This window comes from Bos mutus, chromosome 15, assembly GCF_027580195.1.
Source record: "Bos mutus isolate GX-2022 chromosome 15, NWIPB_WYAK_1.1, whole genome shotgun sequence".
Lineage (NCBI taxonomy): Eukaryota > Metazoa > Chordata > Mammalia > Artiodactyla > Bovidae > Bos > Bos mutus.
Window position 1 is genome coordinate 7,461,478 of NC_091631.1, and position 17,726 is coordinate 7,479,203.

Genomic DNA, 17,726 nt, shown 5'->3' on the forward strand with positions numbered 1-17,726 from the left:
GAACCGTGATCAATTAGTGATGTCTGCTGTGAGTGCAGCCATGGGGAACACACTCTGTGCACACCATGCATTTGCCATCACCAGGCTGGGCAACTCAAACTTGTGTTTATTTCATTCAAGTCTATGCTTCTTCACTGTGGTGGCTGTTGTTTAGTCACTCAGTTGCGTCTGCCTCTGCAACCCCATGGACTGCAGCATGCCAGGCTTCCCTGTCCTTCACCGTCTCCCAGAATTTGCTCAAACTCATGTCCATTGAGCTGATGATGCCATCCAACCATGCCATCCTCTGTCTCTCCCTTCTCCTCTTCCCCTCAATCTTTCCCAGCATCAGGGTCTTTTCTAATGAGTTGGCTCTTCGCATCAGTTGGCCAAAGCATTGGAGCTTCTTCATAAATTTATTATTTTCTCTATTGTTTTATATTTTATTATATGTATTTCCTTTGTGGAATGAGGCAGATTATTAAAAAACAAAACAAAACAAAATAAAATCAGCTGGAATGGCTTCACTGGGAGCCCTCAGCCCTCTGAGCTGGGTAAGAGCTCCAGGGGAATCCCTGATTAAGTAAACAGCACCTTGGAGTTAAAGGTTTCTTCAGCCCAGGGCTGTGTCTGATACCCCCCACAGGCCCCAACTCGGTTTGCCTAGGGTTTTAGCCACAGAAAGCCTCTGGCAAGAATTTACTTAGGTTCAGATCAAGTGTTAGACTGCTCCTAAGATGTGTCTCCGCCCTCCTTCCTGGATAGACAAGCACTGTCTGCCCCGGCCCACCCTCCAGCCTGGCTCTCTTTGGGGAGGGAGCATCTCTAAGCCACATCTTGTAAGGGCCTGAGAAATGAAAGCGACTTGATTCAGGAATCACCTTGGAGGGCTGTCCAAGATGCTGGTTCATTCTCCCTGGCCCAGATCTGCTGCGCCTTGGGATCAGTACTTTCGCCAGGTGCACCCCAGGGAGAGACCCAGGGGGCTGGGAACCATTCTGGGTCTCACCAGGCTCCTGGGATGGGGCAGCAGCGCCACCTGGTGGCTCCTGCTGAAACACCCTACCCACCGCTCTTCCCGCCCCCCTTTAGGGAGGTGAGTCCCCCCACCCACCCCCTCCTCTGCCTCCAGGGCCTCAGAGAAGGCAGAGAGGAGGAGACGGTGGAGGGAGTGACCTCCTAGATGGGCCTTTCCCCCGGCCTTCCAGACCAACCACACTTCCAGACCCACCCAGGGGACTCCCCACGCTCATATTCCTAAAGCAGCCGCCAGGGCAGAGCGTCTGCCCAGCCCCCTGAGCTTCGTGATGCTGGGCAGGGGTCTGTGCTGGGCTTCAACTTCCTTACTTGAGTAAGTACAAGTAAGAGCTTTCTTCAAAGATGCTTCTTGCATCTTTCAAAACCTCCTGAATTCTGCACATCTTACTCCATCACATTTCTTCAATATGAAACTATTTCCTTCCTTTGTAAAAAAAAAAAAATAGATCTCTAGAAAGAGGCAGACTTTATTCTGTGGCTTCACTGACCCACCTCCACAGTCAGCCCACTTTGGGTTATTTTCTGGGGGCACCTGTACCCTAGGGGTACCATCGACACCTGTTTGAACACACAAATCAAACCCCAGCCACGCCGGGAGCCAGACAAATGGATCAGAGCCAGGCATCACACTTCTCATGTGCCAGCTTGAACTGGGGGCCAGAGGTGCCCCTTAAAGGAGCCCCTATCCTGGGAACAGCAGGGAGGCGCTCCCCACTCTTTCCCATAGGCCCGGCCACCCTGTCCACATCAGCTCGCCCCTTTGGTCCTTCCCCCCCACCCTCAGAAGCAGCATCTCCACCATGGCAGGCTGGATTGTTACAAATCCTCTTTAATAATCAGTTGTGTGTGTTTTACAGAGCTGTGCCCTGGGCCCCTCCCCACTCCCCTTCAAGGCACAACCTTACCCACCCATTCCCTGGGGGACAGAGGACAGGAGAAAGCATCTTCAGTTCCCTGGACCGCTCAGGGTCCTGGTGAATGCAGGGCCAGCTCTGTGCCACACTGGGAGGGTTCACCCCCTGCTTCCTTAAGTGGCCCAGGGCCAGTCCAGACCTTCATGCCCAGGCCACCCCCCTTCAGCCCAGCTCACGCAGGCCGTGCCCCCACAGCGTGGCCCAGACTGGCCTGAGCTGCTGGGTGGGGCTGGGTCAGGCTGAAGAAGGGGTGCCGCTTCTCATGTCAGGTCAAGCCCACCCTCTCCCACAACCTCAAGGAAGATGGAAAAACCAAGGACAGAGCATCAGAGTGGAAACAAAGCTGCCCCACGCAGTGGGCAGTGACAACCCAGGGTGCCTTATCCAACCCCCACACCCCCCAGTTTATAACACACTTTCTCCCATACAATATATACAGCCCCCAAGGCAGGTAGAAACCCAGCCCACCTGTGCAGGGAGCATTTTCTTTGGGTTGCTAAGACAACCCTGGCAGACAGGGAGTGTGTGGAGGAGCCACAGAATAGCTGGGGCTTAAGGCTGATGGCAGAAAAGCAAAGGAGAGGGGTTCAAGTCCCCAGGAAGCACCCCCCTCCGACTTCCAGCCAGCACGGGACGGACAAGGGGTCTTGGCAGTGAGGTGGGAGGCGGGCCTGGAGCGGGGGAGCCTAGGAGAGACCCCTAGGAGCCCTGAGGTTGGGGGGACAGGCAGGGAGGTGGGGACAGCAGCCGCCTCAGTACTTGGGCACCTTGCTGTAGTCTTCAGAATGGACACGCCGGCATAGGAACATGGACAGGAACATCCCCAGGAGCTGGTGAGGGAGAGGGCGACAGTCAGAGGCGGGACCCCAGAGGAGCATCCCGCAGTCCGGGTCAGCACACAGGGCCTGACCTGGACAAAGCCGATCCTCAGCTACAGCCTCAGGACCAACCTGTGACTCAGGTGGCAGAGGGCCCTTCGAGGAGCAGGGGTCAGGCCAGACTTGCCACGGGTCCTCTAGAAGCCGATGGACCTCAACTCACCCCTCCCTCCACCCTGAACATCTGCAGAGCAGGTTGAATCTGGTGGGGGGCAGCACGGGGTGGGGGTGGAGGGTAGGGGACCCAGACCTCGATGACAGCGACGCCCACACACACGCCGAGGATGACTCCCAGATTCTCCTGCAGCCAGCCCTGCACCTTCTCCATGCAGCCCTGTGAGCAGAGAATACAGCCACGTCACCCCACGATGGGCCGCGTCACCCAGACACGCAGGATCACGGGGACGGGGCCACCCCCAGCCCGGAGGTCCGGCAGAGCGGGGTCTGGGTGGTCCTCGAATGGATCCATTGATGAACGCAAAGATGAAGGTGCAAATGATGAGCAAACAGATGAATCAAAGGAAGGCGGGAACAGCTCCGTGAAGAAAGGTCGATGGAGCAATAGCCCAGATGAGGCTGGGGGCCGGAGGGTCTGAACCCACTGTGCCCCGAGCCCGGCCCCACCCCGCCCACAACCATCCACGCACCTCCTGGTACACCGGCCAGTCTTTGGGGTTGTTGCCGCTCTGGGTCTCGTTGCCAAAGGGGACCTCGCAGAAGCCCTTCTGCGGCATCATGAGGGCATCATCCTCATCACTCTTCTTGCAGGAACAGGGGAAGGTGATGCTGGTGCGATTCATGAGCTCGGTGTTTTCTGTCCAGTTGAGGTAGCTGACCCAGCCGCAGCACTTCACCTGCCGGGGGAGGGGACAGGGTGCTCGAGCCCACCGCCCGCTCAACTGGGGGCTTCCTGGACAGGAGCTCAGGTCTGCCCCGTCCAGGTCTGCCCCTCGACTCCCACCCCCCACCCCGGTCTCAGCCAAACCCCCAGGATTAGAGTTCAGGTTTCACTTTGGCCTTTGTGAGCCACAAGGAGTTGAAAGAGGCTCTCGGGATACACCATAAACTATGAAAACAGCGGGAAACAAAATAAGAAGCAGCAAAAATAGAAAACAACAAAGGGACGGTCAAGTTGAAAGGACATGGGCGTGCAGGACATGAGGAGGGCAGATGGCATACGACGGGGGTGTGGGGGCTGGAGTCAGGCTACCGGGGTCAAATCATTCTGCCACCTACTAGCTATTCAACTCTGGTCCAAGTGCTGACCTCAACTTTCCCATCTGGAAAACGGGGGAAACTAACTCCCTAACTTATCTGTTACGAGGATGAAATGGGACGAGGCAGCAAGGTGTCCAGCCCAGGTCAGGAGGGCACAGCAGTCGCCCAGGAGAGGCCGGTTCCACCTGCAGGCCTGAGCACATGCTGGAGCTGAGGTTTGGCTCTGAGCTTCCTGGTTGCCAGAGCGAAAAGCGAAATGTGGTACATCTGCCTTTTTAGAGGAGAAAATGCTCAAGATGATCCTGACGCAAAGCTAGTGAAGGGGACCCCGAGAGGCTTCAGATCACAGGCAGCTTGAATTACCGATGGGACCGGGATCTCAGGGGCGAGGCCTGTGTCCAGAAAATGCCCCTGAAGGCAGAGAGGAGTCGGGGGTGGGCCCTGTCAAATGTTGGCCCTGCCCCATGCACAGGCAACTTGCTGCACTTCTTTGAGCCCGTTTCCTCATCTGAAGATTGGGGTGATGACGGCCACTCTGCTAGGGCTGAAGGGCTAGTACGGGTCAGCTGCGTGCCATCATGCCCGGCACGTGGTCACTTCCCCGCCGGCCTCCTTCCGGTCTGGAGACGAGTTCCTGCAAGCAGCCCGGTGGCCAGCAGGGGGCGTGCCAGGCACACTCAGGCGTTCACCCGCTCTGGTCAGTTTCTAGTTGAGGGTTTATCGTCTACCTTGCTCCTTTCTTGCTGGCTGCCTCCTCTCCATCAAGAAAGGCTGGCACCTCTGAGGGGCACCCACAGCCCCTCCTACACCCAAGAGGCAGCTTCTCTTGGTCGTTCAACTGCACCAGGCAGAGCCCTGCTCACCAGAGCCCCCTGCGAGGACACCCCCGTGTCTCAGTGCCCCTGCATCATAACTAAACATCACCACTCACAGGCCACATGATAAGTGCCTTGGGCTTTACAAACTCATCGCATGTGAGCGTGGGTCAATAGTCCCATTTTAGAGATGAGGAGACTGAGTCAGAGAAGGCCTGGCCAGGAAGTAGCTGGGTTTTGTATTTCAGTCCCTGGGAACCTGACTCGCTGCCTGTTTTCTTACCACCATCCCAGCAGCATCTGATAGACATCAAGTCACCAAGAGGTCCTGCCTGCTGCAGGAATTCCCCCAGTCAGTCCACCTCCTCCCCCGACACTTGTTTATCCTGGGACCCACCCCCCCGCCCCCACCCTGATCTCAGCAAAGGGTCTCGGCAATTGTGGATCAAACCAAAGGTGGGATGACAATGTCTTCCCGTGCGCCTGGAGCCCCTCAGGTGACACAGGCCCCTCATGTCACCAAACCTCAGTGACGCATGTCGGCCAGGAAGTGTCTCCCTCCCCTCCTTCACTGCTCAGAGACCAGATGTGCCCACATGGCCAGGGCAGAGATCCGCCTCTGGTCTCCGGGGTCTCCTGATGTCAGGCTTTCCTGTGCTGCCCCTTCCCTGCCCCTCACACCCACAGGCCTCCCCGAAGGCAGTGGGTGGGAGGGCCAGCAGGTCCTCTTGTGACAGTGGGGGAGGCTACTGGCTACCGGCCGGGGAGGGCAGGTCCCAGCCAAGGGCGCACAACATCCGGGACCACCCAAGGGGGGCGTCTGGGACCTTATCACCGAGGGTGTTTGCTGTGTGTGGTGACTGGTTTGACATCAAGGCAGGAACACGGACATCAAGACAGGCTGGGAACCCAGTCAGTCAGTCAACCCGTCTCTCTCTTCCACTTTAATTGAGGTGAAATACGCTAAAGTGGATTGGGCTTCCCTGGTGGCTCAGATGGTAAAGCGTCTGCCTGCAGTGCGGGAGACCTGGGTTCGATCCCTGGGTCGGGAAGATCCCCTGGAGAAGGGAATGGCAACCCACTCCAGTGTTCTTGCCTGGATAATCCCCATGGACAGAGGAGCCTGGTGGGCTACAGTCCATGGGATCGGATCGCAAAGAGTTGGACATGACTGAGCAACTTCACTTCACACTGAAGTGAACAAATGCGTCTTGATGAACTTTTCTACCCATGTTGTCATAACTGCCACCTGGATCAAAATTTGAATAGAACATTCCTTTCGCCCTGGAAGGTTCCCACGCCACCTCCCCAGAGGCGGACTTCACGTGGGCCTGTGTAGCCTCTCAGCCTGGACACGCAGTTTCCTCCAGGGGGGACGCCCAGCCTGGCTTGAGAGGAACGGGTGGAGGACTGCCCCCACCTCTCCGGCCAGGGGTGGGGAGAGTGCTGTGAATCCTGGATCAGCCTCTGGGCCCGGGGCCCCTGGGCAAAGAGCTGTGGGGGTAACCGGGGGTCGGGCAGGAAGAGGGGCTGCTCAGGAGCTCCTGACCCCAGCAGACACACAGTCACACCACCAGCTTCTGTCTGTCGGGCACGTCCAGGCCCACAGGCACCCAGAGGCCCGTGCGCGTGGCCCCTCACCTGAGCCTGCACGTAGTCCCAGGCCTCCTGCAGATTGTCCCCGGAGCCGTCCGTGTAGTTGTGAATGAGCTTGGTCACGATGCTGCCCATCTCCTGCTTCAGCTGCAAAGGAGAGAGCACAAACCACAGTCAGCATACTTGAAACCCGCGGCCCCATCCCTGGTCACACGTGCTTAAGCTGCCTCTCTGCCATGCCCTGAAATGCCAGGGCTACGCTCACTGCTCAGAAGCATGTTGTCGCCGGTTCCAACCACTTTCCTGGTCCTCCCTGGGTGCCAGCACCCGCGACCCAGTGCAGTCGGGTCAGCCCCCCGCCCGCCCGTCTCCTCAGCACTCAGCTGCACGTGAGCCTGTGGGCAAGAATCTCCACGTCGTTGCTGCAAACTGTCCAGCGGCGGGCATCTCACCAAGCTCGGGAGAAACGCTGCCGTCTTCTCAACTGCCCACAAGGCCCTACACCTTTTGGCCAGCTCTTTTTGTTTGTTTTTAATTAACTTTTCAGTTACCAGGTCTTTGGGCAAGGCGCACTCCTGCCTGGGGCCTTTGACTTGCTGTCCCCTCCGCCTAAAATCTTCTTCCCCCAAATATGAACGTGGCTCATGCTCCCACTCTCTTTAGAGCTCTCCTCAAATGGCTCCTCCTCAGAACGGCCTTCCTGAACCACCCAGGAAAATCTCAGCCCTTCCCTATCCCCTGCCAGGCCCTCCTTATCCTATGAGGGGAGGCCCACTGCAGGTTTTTCCCTGTAGCCTCATCATAGCACACTCATCTGCTTCCAGGATTTATGGTCTCTCTCACCACTACAACATCAGCTCCGTGTGGGGGGCAGCGACTGAGTCTGAGCCAGCCTGGCCAGGGGAAGTGTGCGGCGAGCATGGAGAATGAACGCACGAGGAACCCTGCCACCTGCCCAGCTCCAGGGCCCCCCAGAGTTCACATCTGCCTAGGCTGGCTGGGGATGTAGGGTCCCTGTGGGAGAAGAGGGAAGCACCTGCTTTTCGCTAACCCCGCAGAGGAAACCCTCGTTTATAAAGAAGGTGGGTGAGAGGTGCCGGGATCAAAAGGCTCTGGCCCCGAAGGCCTCTTTCTGGGCTTTGAACAGAGGATCTCACTATGGCAGCTTTTCAGGAACCAGCCCACTGTGCAGCGGGAGGTGAGACCCAAACCAGCCCCACCTGCAGACCTTGCTCAGGGGCCTCCCCAGGCGCCCCAGCTGGAACAGGCTGCTCACGGTCACCTTTGTCCCCACAGAACCTTGGGGCAAGGGGCCTGAGAGGAGCGGAAACACCAAGGGGATGGCCCCATGCCTGTCCCTCGGTTCCTGAGAAAGAGGAATCTGGGAGGTGCGACAGGGACCTCTAGATGGGGGCTTTCAGAGTGAGCCAGCTCAGAACTCCATGAGCGGGGGCTTCCTCCAGCTCCCCACGAACACAGGGCTCAAAGAACCCACATCCTGCAGACCGCCCTGCGGGCCCGGCCCCCTCCATTCACCCGCCCAAGGATCGCTCTCTGTCCCTCTCTTACCATAAATTTCTTAGTCAAATATTTCTCTGGTTTTACTGGCAGAGATCTACAACTTGCAAAGCTTGCCTGTCAATAACTAGTTACAACAGCAGCAGCCAACTTCAATCAAGCTTGTTATTACAGTACTGGACGAAGGACTTTTAATGCATTGACTAACCCTCCAGGCAGATCGATGGCCTAGGTATTATGGAGAGGCAGAAAACAAGGCCCAGAGAGGTTAATTAACTTGCCCAAGGTCTCACAGCCAACATGTGAAGAGCTGGGGTTTGGACCCATGTCTGACTGATTCCTGAACCCAAGTTTTTATCCATTGAGCTCTATCAGCATTTAAACCCCATGGCCATCACTTGCAATAGGTCATACCAGTTTCTTTTTCTTTTTTTTTTTCTTCTTTAGCACTTAATCTTTAATATGTTTAATTTGGTCAAAATCTATGGAAGTCTACAAAAATCTACAGACCATATGGCTGTGTAATGCAACACATGATAGATTGTAACAGTACCGTATGGAGAGTGTAAAATGTAAAGTTAGACATTAGGTTAACTCACAGATGTGAATATAGTCTTTTCTCCGGTGATGACAAGGACCACTTACTTTAAAATTCTCTTAACAAATAATTTAAAGCTGCCTAGGTATCATTTTGAACTGTGGTGTTGGAGAAGACTCTTGAGAGTCCCTTGGATTGCAAGGAGATCCAACCAGTCCATCCTAAAGGAGATCAGTCCTGGGTGTTCATTGGAAGGGCTGATACTAAAGCTGAAACTCCAGTACTTTGGCCACCTCATGAGAAGAGTTGACTCATTGGAAAAGACTCTGATGCTGGGAGGGATTGGGGGCAGGAGGAGAAGGGGACGACAGAGGATGAGATGGCTGGACGGCATCACTGACTCGATGGACATGAGTCTCAGTGAACTCCAGGAGTTGGTGATGGACAGGGAGGCCTGGCATGCTGCGATTCACGGGGTCGCAAAGAGTTGGACATGACTGAGCGACTGAAATGAACTGAACTGAACTGAGGTATCATTTTAAGCTCCCTCAGTTCTCTTGTTTGGAATGAAAGCCCTTGAGGTCACTGCAATGAGCAGTTTTAAACCAGAGCAGCTCGGTGGTTTCCCATGTCACACAGCGAGGGCTGTCTGCCTGCAGAATCTGAGCCTCTTTGCCCTGACCCTCTCCGCTCCACCTCTGCTCCCCAGTGAGCAGGTGACCCCTGAGGCGCGGAAAGAAGGAGGTCCCCAGGGGCACTTGCAGAGAGAGCGGTCTCCCCCCACATCCTCCCACCAGCCCTCCCCTCACCGACCTGGGCTCTATTTATACCCAGCATGGTTGCCACAACAGCCCAGACTTCCCTGTTTCAGCCCCCAGAAATGAGAAGGCGATGGAAGCTGGGTGGTTTCCACCGAGGCTGGGTGGTTTCCATGGAAACACCACATCCATCCTCCAGCCCAGAATGGGGCCAAGGGACACAACTGGGCCAGGGGGGCCATGGCGGCAGGGGCTGATTCAGCTCGGCATTGATGCCTTGGGACCCCATTGCCCAGGAGGCAGTGTCGGGAGCCCGGGGAAGTTACCCTGGCAACCAGGCTGTTCCTGAGACAGGGAGGAGCAGGGAGAAGCAGCTCACCATCTCGCTTCATCCCTGCAGGGGCCACTCTGTGGTTTCTGCCTGCCCCATGTCCACTCTCTCTCCTTGAAACAGCAACTCCCTTCCTTAGCAGTAAGCACCCCTCAAACCCTCCACGTGGCCGAGGAGTCCTGCCCCCTCGCTGCCAGGGGCAAGCAAACACCAGGCTGCCACTTAGCACCTTCTACACCCTGGCACAGTGAGTGGTTCAGGGATGGGCAAGTGACCCAAGGTCACACCCGAGGGCCCTCTCTTTCTGCTAATTTGGTGGAATGAGGGCCTGAGTGGCCACCCCAAGCCCCCCTGGGGACATCTGGCCTGAGAAGGAAGCCAACGAAGGTGAGCAGGGCTGAGGATGAAAAAGTGCCGGTGGCAGCCTTTAGAAGCCTGGATCCAGCTGAGCCTGCAGCCAGGTCAGGCCAGTTTCAGTTGGGTTACTGTTACATGCAATAAAGAGGCTTGCCTAGGAATGGCTGCATAATTTACAGCCCAGTGTAAAGTGAAGATGCAGGGCTCCTTACTTCAAAATGATTAGGAATTTCAAGACATCAGCCCAAGCACAGAAACCTTCTCAGTGTGGGATGCTGTGTGGCTGCTCAGTGTACACTCCTAGGAAGCCAGTCCTGCTCTTGCCCAATACCATCCTCCCCGCTTCCCCAAAGAGAAAACCAAGGCGCAGACAGTGAGGACAGCTTCACAAGATGAGACAGCGGGCAAGCTGTGGAGATACACCCATCACCAGCTACATGCATCTTCAGGGCCCTGAGATCCTGTCACAGCAAGCCATCCAGCATCCCCACCCGGCCCCGACCCTGCCGCCCTCTGGGACCCCTCTCCCCCCACCCCAACCCCAGGCTACGCTTCTATGTCGCTTTGTGGTGCGACTCCTCTGAGAGAGGTACAATCAGAAGACAGCATTTCATCCAAAACGAAGAATCCTTTTCGTACTTTTCCAGGCTCTGCTTAAATGCTCCCTGTGATGGGGAACTCAGTACCACACAAAGTAGCACATTGCAGGGAGGCTCTTGGTACAATCAGTTCATTTTAAGTTGAGCCCAAATGGCTTCTATCCATTGGTTTCCATCCTCCGTCTCCCTCCCAAGTCCCAGCTGGGACCAGACAGAACAAATCGAATCGTTCTCTCCCAGGACAAACGTCATTCAGATGTTTGAGACCCAACCTCATCTCCCTTTACCCCTTCCTCCCCAGGGTAAATCTCCAGGCTCCTTTGCAGCCTCTTTGGGATGGTGTTCAGCCCTCTCTCCATGCTCTTATGTGCCAAACTGCCTCTCACAATGAGGGGTCCCTGTGCAACGAAAGGGACCCACACCTTCTCGGCCCCACCCCCTGTACACAGAAGGGGTTGCCAAGCGCTTTGAGGCTTCATCCTGGGAACCTGGTAAGAAATGAGGACCCTTCGGCCTGGAAGATGTGGAGGGGGTAGCATTTTCGCTCTTAGTGGCCACCTAGGTCTTTCCTGAAAGTCCGGCTGCAATCTACACAACCAGCTACCGAGGAATTCAGCCGGGGGCCACGCCATGTACATCTGTCCCGCCCCCCCATGATAGGCTCCCTGAGGGTGGGCCCGAGTGAGGCGCTGGAGCCAGACACGCAGGTCCTTGAGAGTGTCTGCCCACTCGTCTCCAGAAGGACAGTCTGGGTGCCTTCTTCCCCTTTCCCGAAAGGGAAGAGAAAGGTCCCCACCACCCCCACCTCCACCCCCGTCCCGACTCCAGCCATCTCCCTGTGGCCGTGGAAACCCAAGCTCGTGAATCAGGAAGTTTCCATGGCAGGGAGAGCTGTCTCACAGAACACGCTGTCCTCAAGGAACTCATATAATCACCTGTGTGTTCCCTCCTATGGGCACTGGCTGGTTGGCTACTGTGGGCCTCTTGCGTGGGAGAGGGAAGGAGGAGGAAGGGAATAATGGCTTTCCTGGCCGGCCACCCTCTATGCAGAGCACACAGCAGTCCAGCTGAGCCCCTGTCACCACCACCAGCCCCCTGCCTCCGCCCCGGCAGCCACCCAGACCACGCGAGCCCCTCCCCTCACGCTCTCAGCCCTCAGGCCTTCTGCTCAAGTTGAAAGTGAAAGTATTAGTCGCTCAGTCGTGTCTGACTCTTTGCGACCGTATGGACTGTCGCCTGCCAGGCTTCTCTGTCCATGGACTTCTCCAGGCAAGAATACCTAGGTGGGTTGCTATACCCTTCCCCAGAGGACCTTCCCGACCTAGAGACTGAACCCAGGTCACCTGCATTGCAAGCAGATTCTTTGCCGTCAGAGCCACCCAGGGAAGCCCCCTGAGGAAACTCTCAGAGCCTCAGTGGCCTCACACGGGCAGGTCACTGGGATGGCCTGTGTGAGCGCACCCAGCCCAGCACCCAGCACATTCTGGGAACCGGTTACTAGTTCACCCTCTCCTGCACTGACCCCTGCCCACCCTCCACCACCCGGAAAGAACAAGCCAGCAACCCAGAGTGACAGAGCTGGGAATGGCCCAAGAGGTCACCAGGGGCTCGGGGAGGCTGAGTAACATGTCCAGGTCACATAGCAGCCAACGGCAGAACCCAGACCTGAGTTTTTCCCACTAAAGGGGGGCTGGGTAATGATCAGACAAGGACACAGCCAGAGCAGTCTTAACTCCATACCTAAATCCCGGTTCCCACAGCCCTTGCTAATTTGAGCATTGATACTGTTGACAATAGGAACAGCTGCCCATTCACTGAGCCCTTACGAGGCGTTGGTGAAGTCAGCAACGGTGACGATAATAGCAACTCTTGCAGTGATGCCAGCCCGCATCTGCCCTGGGCCAGGCAGACACTAGGCCCTTCCCATCTGTCAACGCCTCCACCCTTGGTGCCCCACTTATAAGGTGGCCTTCGGGGCCAGTGCGCCCCGGCACTGAGCAACGGTCGGATTTTAGGCAGGGCTGGAGGGCTGCATATCACCCCCACGATCTCTTCCATTCTGTACTTCCTGGGGGCACCTGAAGGGGGTCAGCCAAGGCCATCAACAAGCTCATTTCCATCCGGGTTCGATTTTGCCACCAAATGAGTTGTGAGTGGTATGTTGGATTTCTGAAGTGTTTTTTGGACTTTGGAATTATGGCTTAGGGAGAGCGGACCTGTAGGATCACTGCCATTTGACAAAGGAGGAAACTGAGGTACAGGGGGGCTGAGTAACTTGACGAGGGTCTCAGAGCGGGGCTCCCGCATGGGCAGCTTGGTTCTGGGGTCCAGGCCCTGGGCCAACACACCTGTGTTTTCTACAAGCCTTGAAGTCTGGGCTCCCAGCAACCCTGGGGCTGAGGGGAAGCCAACCAGGTCTACCCTCCTCCATTGACAGAAGCAGACCCCACAGCTTGGAAGGCCCGTGCTTTGCTCAAGGTGCCAAGCCTCCCCTGCTGCTGCCCTGGGAACGGTGGCTGCTGGGAGGAAGGACACTGGAGACCACTTCAGGGAGACCCCAGGGGCTCAGTCCCTCCCACCTGCTCAGGAGGCCTGGAGAGGGAGGAAGACAGGGCCCGTCGCCTTCCAAAAAAGCCTTTTTCCTTCAGGCTCACCCAAGTCCCACCTCCCCAGCTGGGCCTCATCTGCAGGAATAAACACCACCAAGGGCATGTTTAGTCTTCCACTGGGATTTACAATGTGCTGGGGAAGAAAAAATAAATCATTCATTCCAACTCGGGCGATCGGGTGGCGCCAGAACTTCCCTGGTGAAGCCAGGAAATTTCCCCCTGCTTTCCAGAGGAGGAGGTGGGCTGGGGCTGGGGGCTGGGGGCATGAAGTGTAGAGTCTGGGGGCTTGAGGGAGGCAGAGAAGGGGACAGTGGGGTACCGTGACACAGACAGCCTGGACTAGAGTCAGGAGAGCTGATTCTCCAAACCAGCCCGGCTCTGGGGCTGGACGTCGTCTCTGGGGCATGGCTCCTGGTTGGCAGCCAAGCAGATTATGCCAGCTAGAGGGAGGCAGCGTGGAAGTAGAGGGAAGCACAGGCCTTGGGTTGGAGTGGATGGGAATCTCCGCTCTGTCACATTTGAACTGCATAGAACCAGGGCCAAAAGTCACTGCCTTCCTGGGCCTCAGTTTCTTAAACTTGAAAATGCCAGTAAAAGTAAAACGAGTGTCAAGCGACCAGCTCAGCCCTTGGGACGTGACTGGTGCTCACAGATGGATACTGTCTTCATTACTGTGAGATGGGACAACACGAGGGTGAAGACGCAGCCTGCCCAACACCGTCTGACTAGCTTCTGCGTCACAGGAACCGCTCACTGTGGCCCCGTTCTCATCCACTCTCTCTGTGATGTGCCACTGACTGGGGCCCAGAGAAGCCCCAAGTGCCACACAATGGGAATGAAGAACTGGGAGAGCAGCTTCCCTTCCCTCAACATTGGCTTTCTGTATGGTAACCAAGCCAACTTCCTTTCATCTACTAAACTGCTATTTTCCCTTTCACTTTGGCTGCCAGGAAGCTCAGTGTTCAAGTTAGCTCTAAGCTCCCATGAGTATCTTGTCCCCCAGATCAGAAATAATGTTTTTCTTCTCTCCCAGTGTGTCTTCTGATATTCCTCATATTGATTTTAGCTGCTCTGTGACTACGTTGGAAGCTAGCTCCATTGCTCCTAGGAAACAGACTGGGTAGATTATAAATAAGCAAAGCTGACTCAGGTAGGAACCACTACAATGTAAATTTCACCAGTGTGAACGGGGAAGCCAGATGGCCTGGGTTCAAACCCTGGCTCTGCCACTTACTAGCTGTGTGACCTTTGGCCCAGTGACTTAACCTCTCTGTGCTTGGGTTTTACATCTGAAAAAGGGTACTCATACCCATGACCTCAAAGGCTTGCTATGAGGAACAAATAAACGCAGTATATACAAAGCGTTTAGTACCAGGCTTGTTCTAAATTCTATGAAGTATTACTTGATGACATTGCTGTAATGTTTTCTCAACTTCCTTCCAAGAAGGATCTGTGGCAACTTGACCTTCAAAGTGGTAACATGTAGGAGTCCACATGGCCACTGGCTCTGCCAGCCCTGTGGGTGGATGGGAACTGTGGTCCTGGAGGGAAGGCAGGATCCAGCCTCAGCTGGGCCCAGGGTGAACTCTGACTGGCCGTGTGGCGCCTGGGCCCTCACCTGGGTGGATGGGAACTGTGGTCCTGGAGGGAAGGCAGGACCCAGCCTCAGCTGGGCCCAGGGTGAACTCTGGCCGCGTGGTGCCTGGGCCCTCACCTGGCCTGGCTACTGCCACTGTATGCCCTCAGCCCTCACCTGGAGCACGAGGAGGCGGGGCTCAGGGAGAGCAGGCATGGAAAGTGGCTAACACTGAGCCCTGTATCTGGTGTGTGCTCAGTGGGGATTAGGGATAAGGGGCTATCGTTACTATTACTGATGCTGTCGTTGTTAATCACCTCTCTGAGCATCTGCTTCCCGGCCCATCAACACAAGACTTACACAGTACAGCTGCTGGGAGGACAAGACGAGATAATGTGTGTAAAGCTTCTAGAAAATACCAAGTGCACAGAGCAGGTGCTCCATAATGCTAACCGTGACAGTCACAATCAACTGGCACACCCAGTGGCCAACAGAGAGCCCCCTTCTCTCTTGCGTCTCTGTCTTTAGAGGCTGAAAGCTGGTTACTCACTTTCTCAGCCTCCCTTGAAGCTAGGAGTGCCTTTAAAACTCAGTCTGGAGGAGACTGGTCAGCGGCTTGCTTTTCGGATAAAAGGGATGGCCATGGCTGGCACTGCCCCACTCCCTTTCTCCTGGCCAGAGCAGCACAGATGTCGGGCCTGGTGCTGTGGCAGCCGTCTTGTGGCCATGAGACAAGTGGCATGATGGAGGAAAGATGTCATGATGAGCATGCTGAACAGACAGCCAGAACCAGGGCCTCTGGAGCTTCCAAACCTGACTTCTGGTTAAATCAACAACAAACATCCTTAGAGTTTAAGCCCCAGTATGTCTGATTTTCTATTCCTTAATACTGAAGATCTTCCCTCTGACATGGGAATAACGTTTTCATGGGCCGTCTCCTCCCTAGGCTTCATCTGCGGACGAGATGCTGAGAATTACGCTAAGTGTTTTGCTAGGATAATCTCGCTGAATCATTGCAGCACCCCTGAGAGTTAAATTATTAATTTCCCCTGTTACAGAAGGTGAAACAGGAACAGAGAGGCAAGCAGCTTGCCAGTGGCCACACAGCTAGGAAGTAGTGGGGTCCAGTCAATATTGGGCCCAGCAGCGACTCCACCCACCCTGTATTGTCCCCACCCACCTCTAGCATTCTGCCATGCAACCACAGGGAACCGGAGGCCCTGGAGGCTGACCTGGCACCTGCGAGTTTCCTTTTTTCTTTCTTTTTCCTGCGACACATGGCTTGGAGGATCCCAGTTCCCCAACCAGGGATTGAACCCACACCCTTGTCCGTGAAAGCATGGAGTCTTAACCACCGAACTTCCAGGGAATTCCCCACTTGGGTTTCTTCGTGACAACCACGAGGCCTCTTGTCTGTCCCCCACCCCCAAGCCACCCCCACCCCCACTCCCTACCCACGTGGCTAGTCCAGCCCAGGTCAGGGTGGGGCCGGGGTCGGGGTGGTGCTCACCTGGCCCATGTTGAAGTAGAAGAAGACCCCGGCAGTCACCTGGGCGATGAGGATCAGCAGGAGGAAGGCAAAGTACTGGGGGTGCAGAGCAGACACAGAGTCAGCAGGGTCCCCACCACGTCCCCCTCCCCTCGGATGCCCCCACCCAGACTGGGCCAGGGCCCCCCGGGCAGGATGAGATGGGGGCGCTGGGTGGGTAGTGCTGGGGGGACCGCACTCACCATCCCCAGCAGGCAGCGGACCTCTTTGACGGCACCCAGGCAGCCCAGGAAGCCCATGAGCATGGTGAGGGCCCCCACGCTGATGAAGACGTACGCCGCCACCTTGAACGAGGTGGAGGAGGTCTCTGCGGGGGAGAAGGACATTGGATTCAGCCTGTCTCGCCCTTGCTGAGTGCAAAATCGGGGCAGGGCTGCAGCCACATCCCTGCCGTGGGGTCGGGACACTGGGGTCAGCCATCCAGCCAGGCACCTGCTCCCTCCCCTGCTTTGGAAGTGGCCTCCCCTAGATGTGTGCCCCGCCCCCTCCCTGCTTTCCTTTTTCTCCTTAGCACCTAGGGGACTGAAAAGACTAGTTTTACTGACTTCTCTTGCTCATCGTCTGCGACTCCTAGGAGCCTGTAAGCTGCATGAGGGCAGGGACAGGTCCCTGCTGAAACCCCACCCCCGGGACAGTGTCCAGCACAGCAAAGTGCTGTATGAGTCACTTGCTGAATTAACGAAACAGACTGGCAGGTTCTGCTGGGGCTACGGACGCAGAAGCCCACCTTTCTCCATGTCCATAAACAACAAGCGTGGCTCCTCTTGCCCACTCACTATGCCTCAGGGCTTCACACATCTGCCAGAACTCTGCCCGGCAGGCACTAGCACACCCATCTCACAGATGAGGAAACTGAGGCTCAGAAAGGCACATCAGCAAGGGCCAGAGCTGGGATTTGCGAATAGGCAGACCCAATATTTTGTCCACCTGATGCAAAGACAGACTCACTGGAAAAGACCCTGATGCTGGGGAAGACTGAAGGCAAAAGGAGAAGAGGGCAACAGAGGATGAGATGGTTGGATGGCATCACTGACCCAGTGGGCATGAGTTTGAGCAACCTCCAGGAGAGAGTGAAGGAGAGGGAAGCCTGGTGTGCTGCAGTCCATGGGGTTGCAAAGAGTCTGACACGACCGAGCGACTCAACAACAGACTCCCGACGCCAGGCTCTTTCCACTTCTGCACAGGCCGTGCGCACTGATGCAGGCGTTTCTCTCCTTTATTTGTTTGGCCCACAGAGATTTACCAGGAACCTCTGAGTGCCAGGCGCTACGCCAGTGCTAGGTATGCAGCGGCCAGTCAACCTGCTGAGATCCCCACCCACAGAAGTGACGTGTGGCGGGGTGAGGGGTGTGAAAGGCCATGAAGACACTGAGGCTGGCTAAGATCAGGTGAGCACGGCACACGTCTGAGACGGGAGGAAGCTTGGGGCACGGGAAGACGGAAAAGAAGGTGA

The 17,726-nt window shown here is 56.1% G+C and overlaps 1 protein-coding gene across 4 annotated transcripts in view; it reads right to left on the bottom strand.

Moving 5' to 3' along the window:
• Nucleotides 1-1,826: 1,826 nt before the first annotated feature.
• The window catches only part of CD82 (CD82 molecule), a 56,047-nt gene continuing 40,147 nt past the window's right edge, over nt 1,827-17,726 (bottom strand). For all 4 annotated transcript variants that reach the window (XM_070383519.1, XM_070383516.1, XM_070383518.1 and 1 more), the window contains exons 4-9: nt 16,456-16,580; nt 16,235-16,309; nt 6,484-6,585; nt 3,457-3,663; nt 3,060-3,143; nt 1,827-2,761 (exon numbers count right to left, since the gene is read on the bottom strand). In XM_070383519.1, the coding sequence (XP_070239620.1) occupies nt 2,684-2,761; nt 3,060-3,143; nt 3,457-3,663; nt 6,484-6,585; nt 16,235-16,309; nt 16,456-16,580 (671 nt within the window). In that variant the 3' untranslated portion in view covers nt 1,827-2,683. The remainder of the gene's footprint in view (nt 2,762-3,059; nt 3,144-3,456; nt 3,664-6,483; nt 6,586-16,234; nt 16,310-16,455; nt 16,581-17,726) is intronic.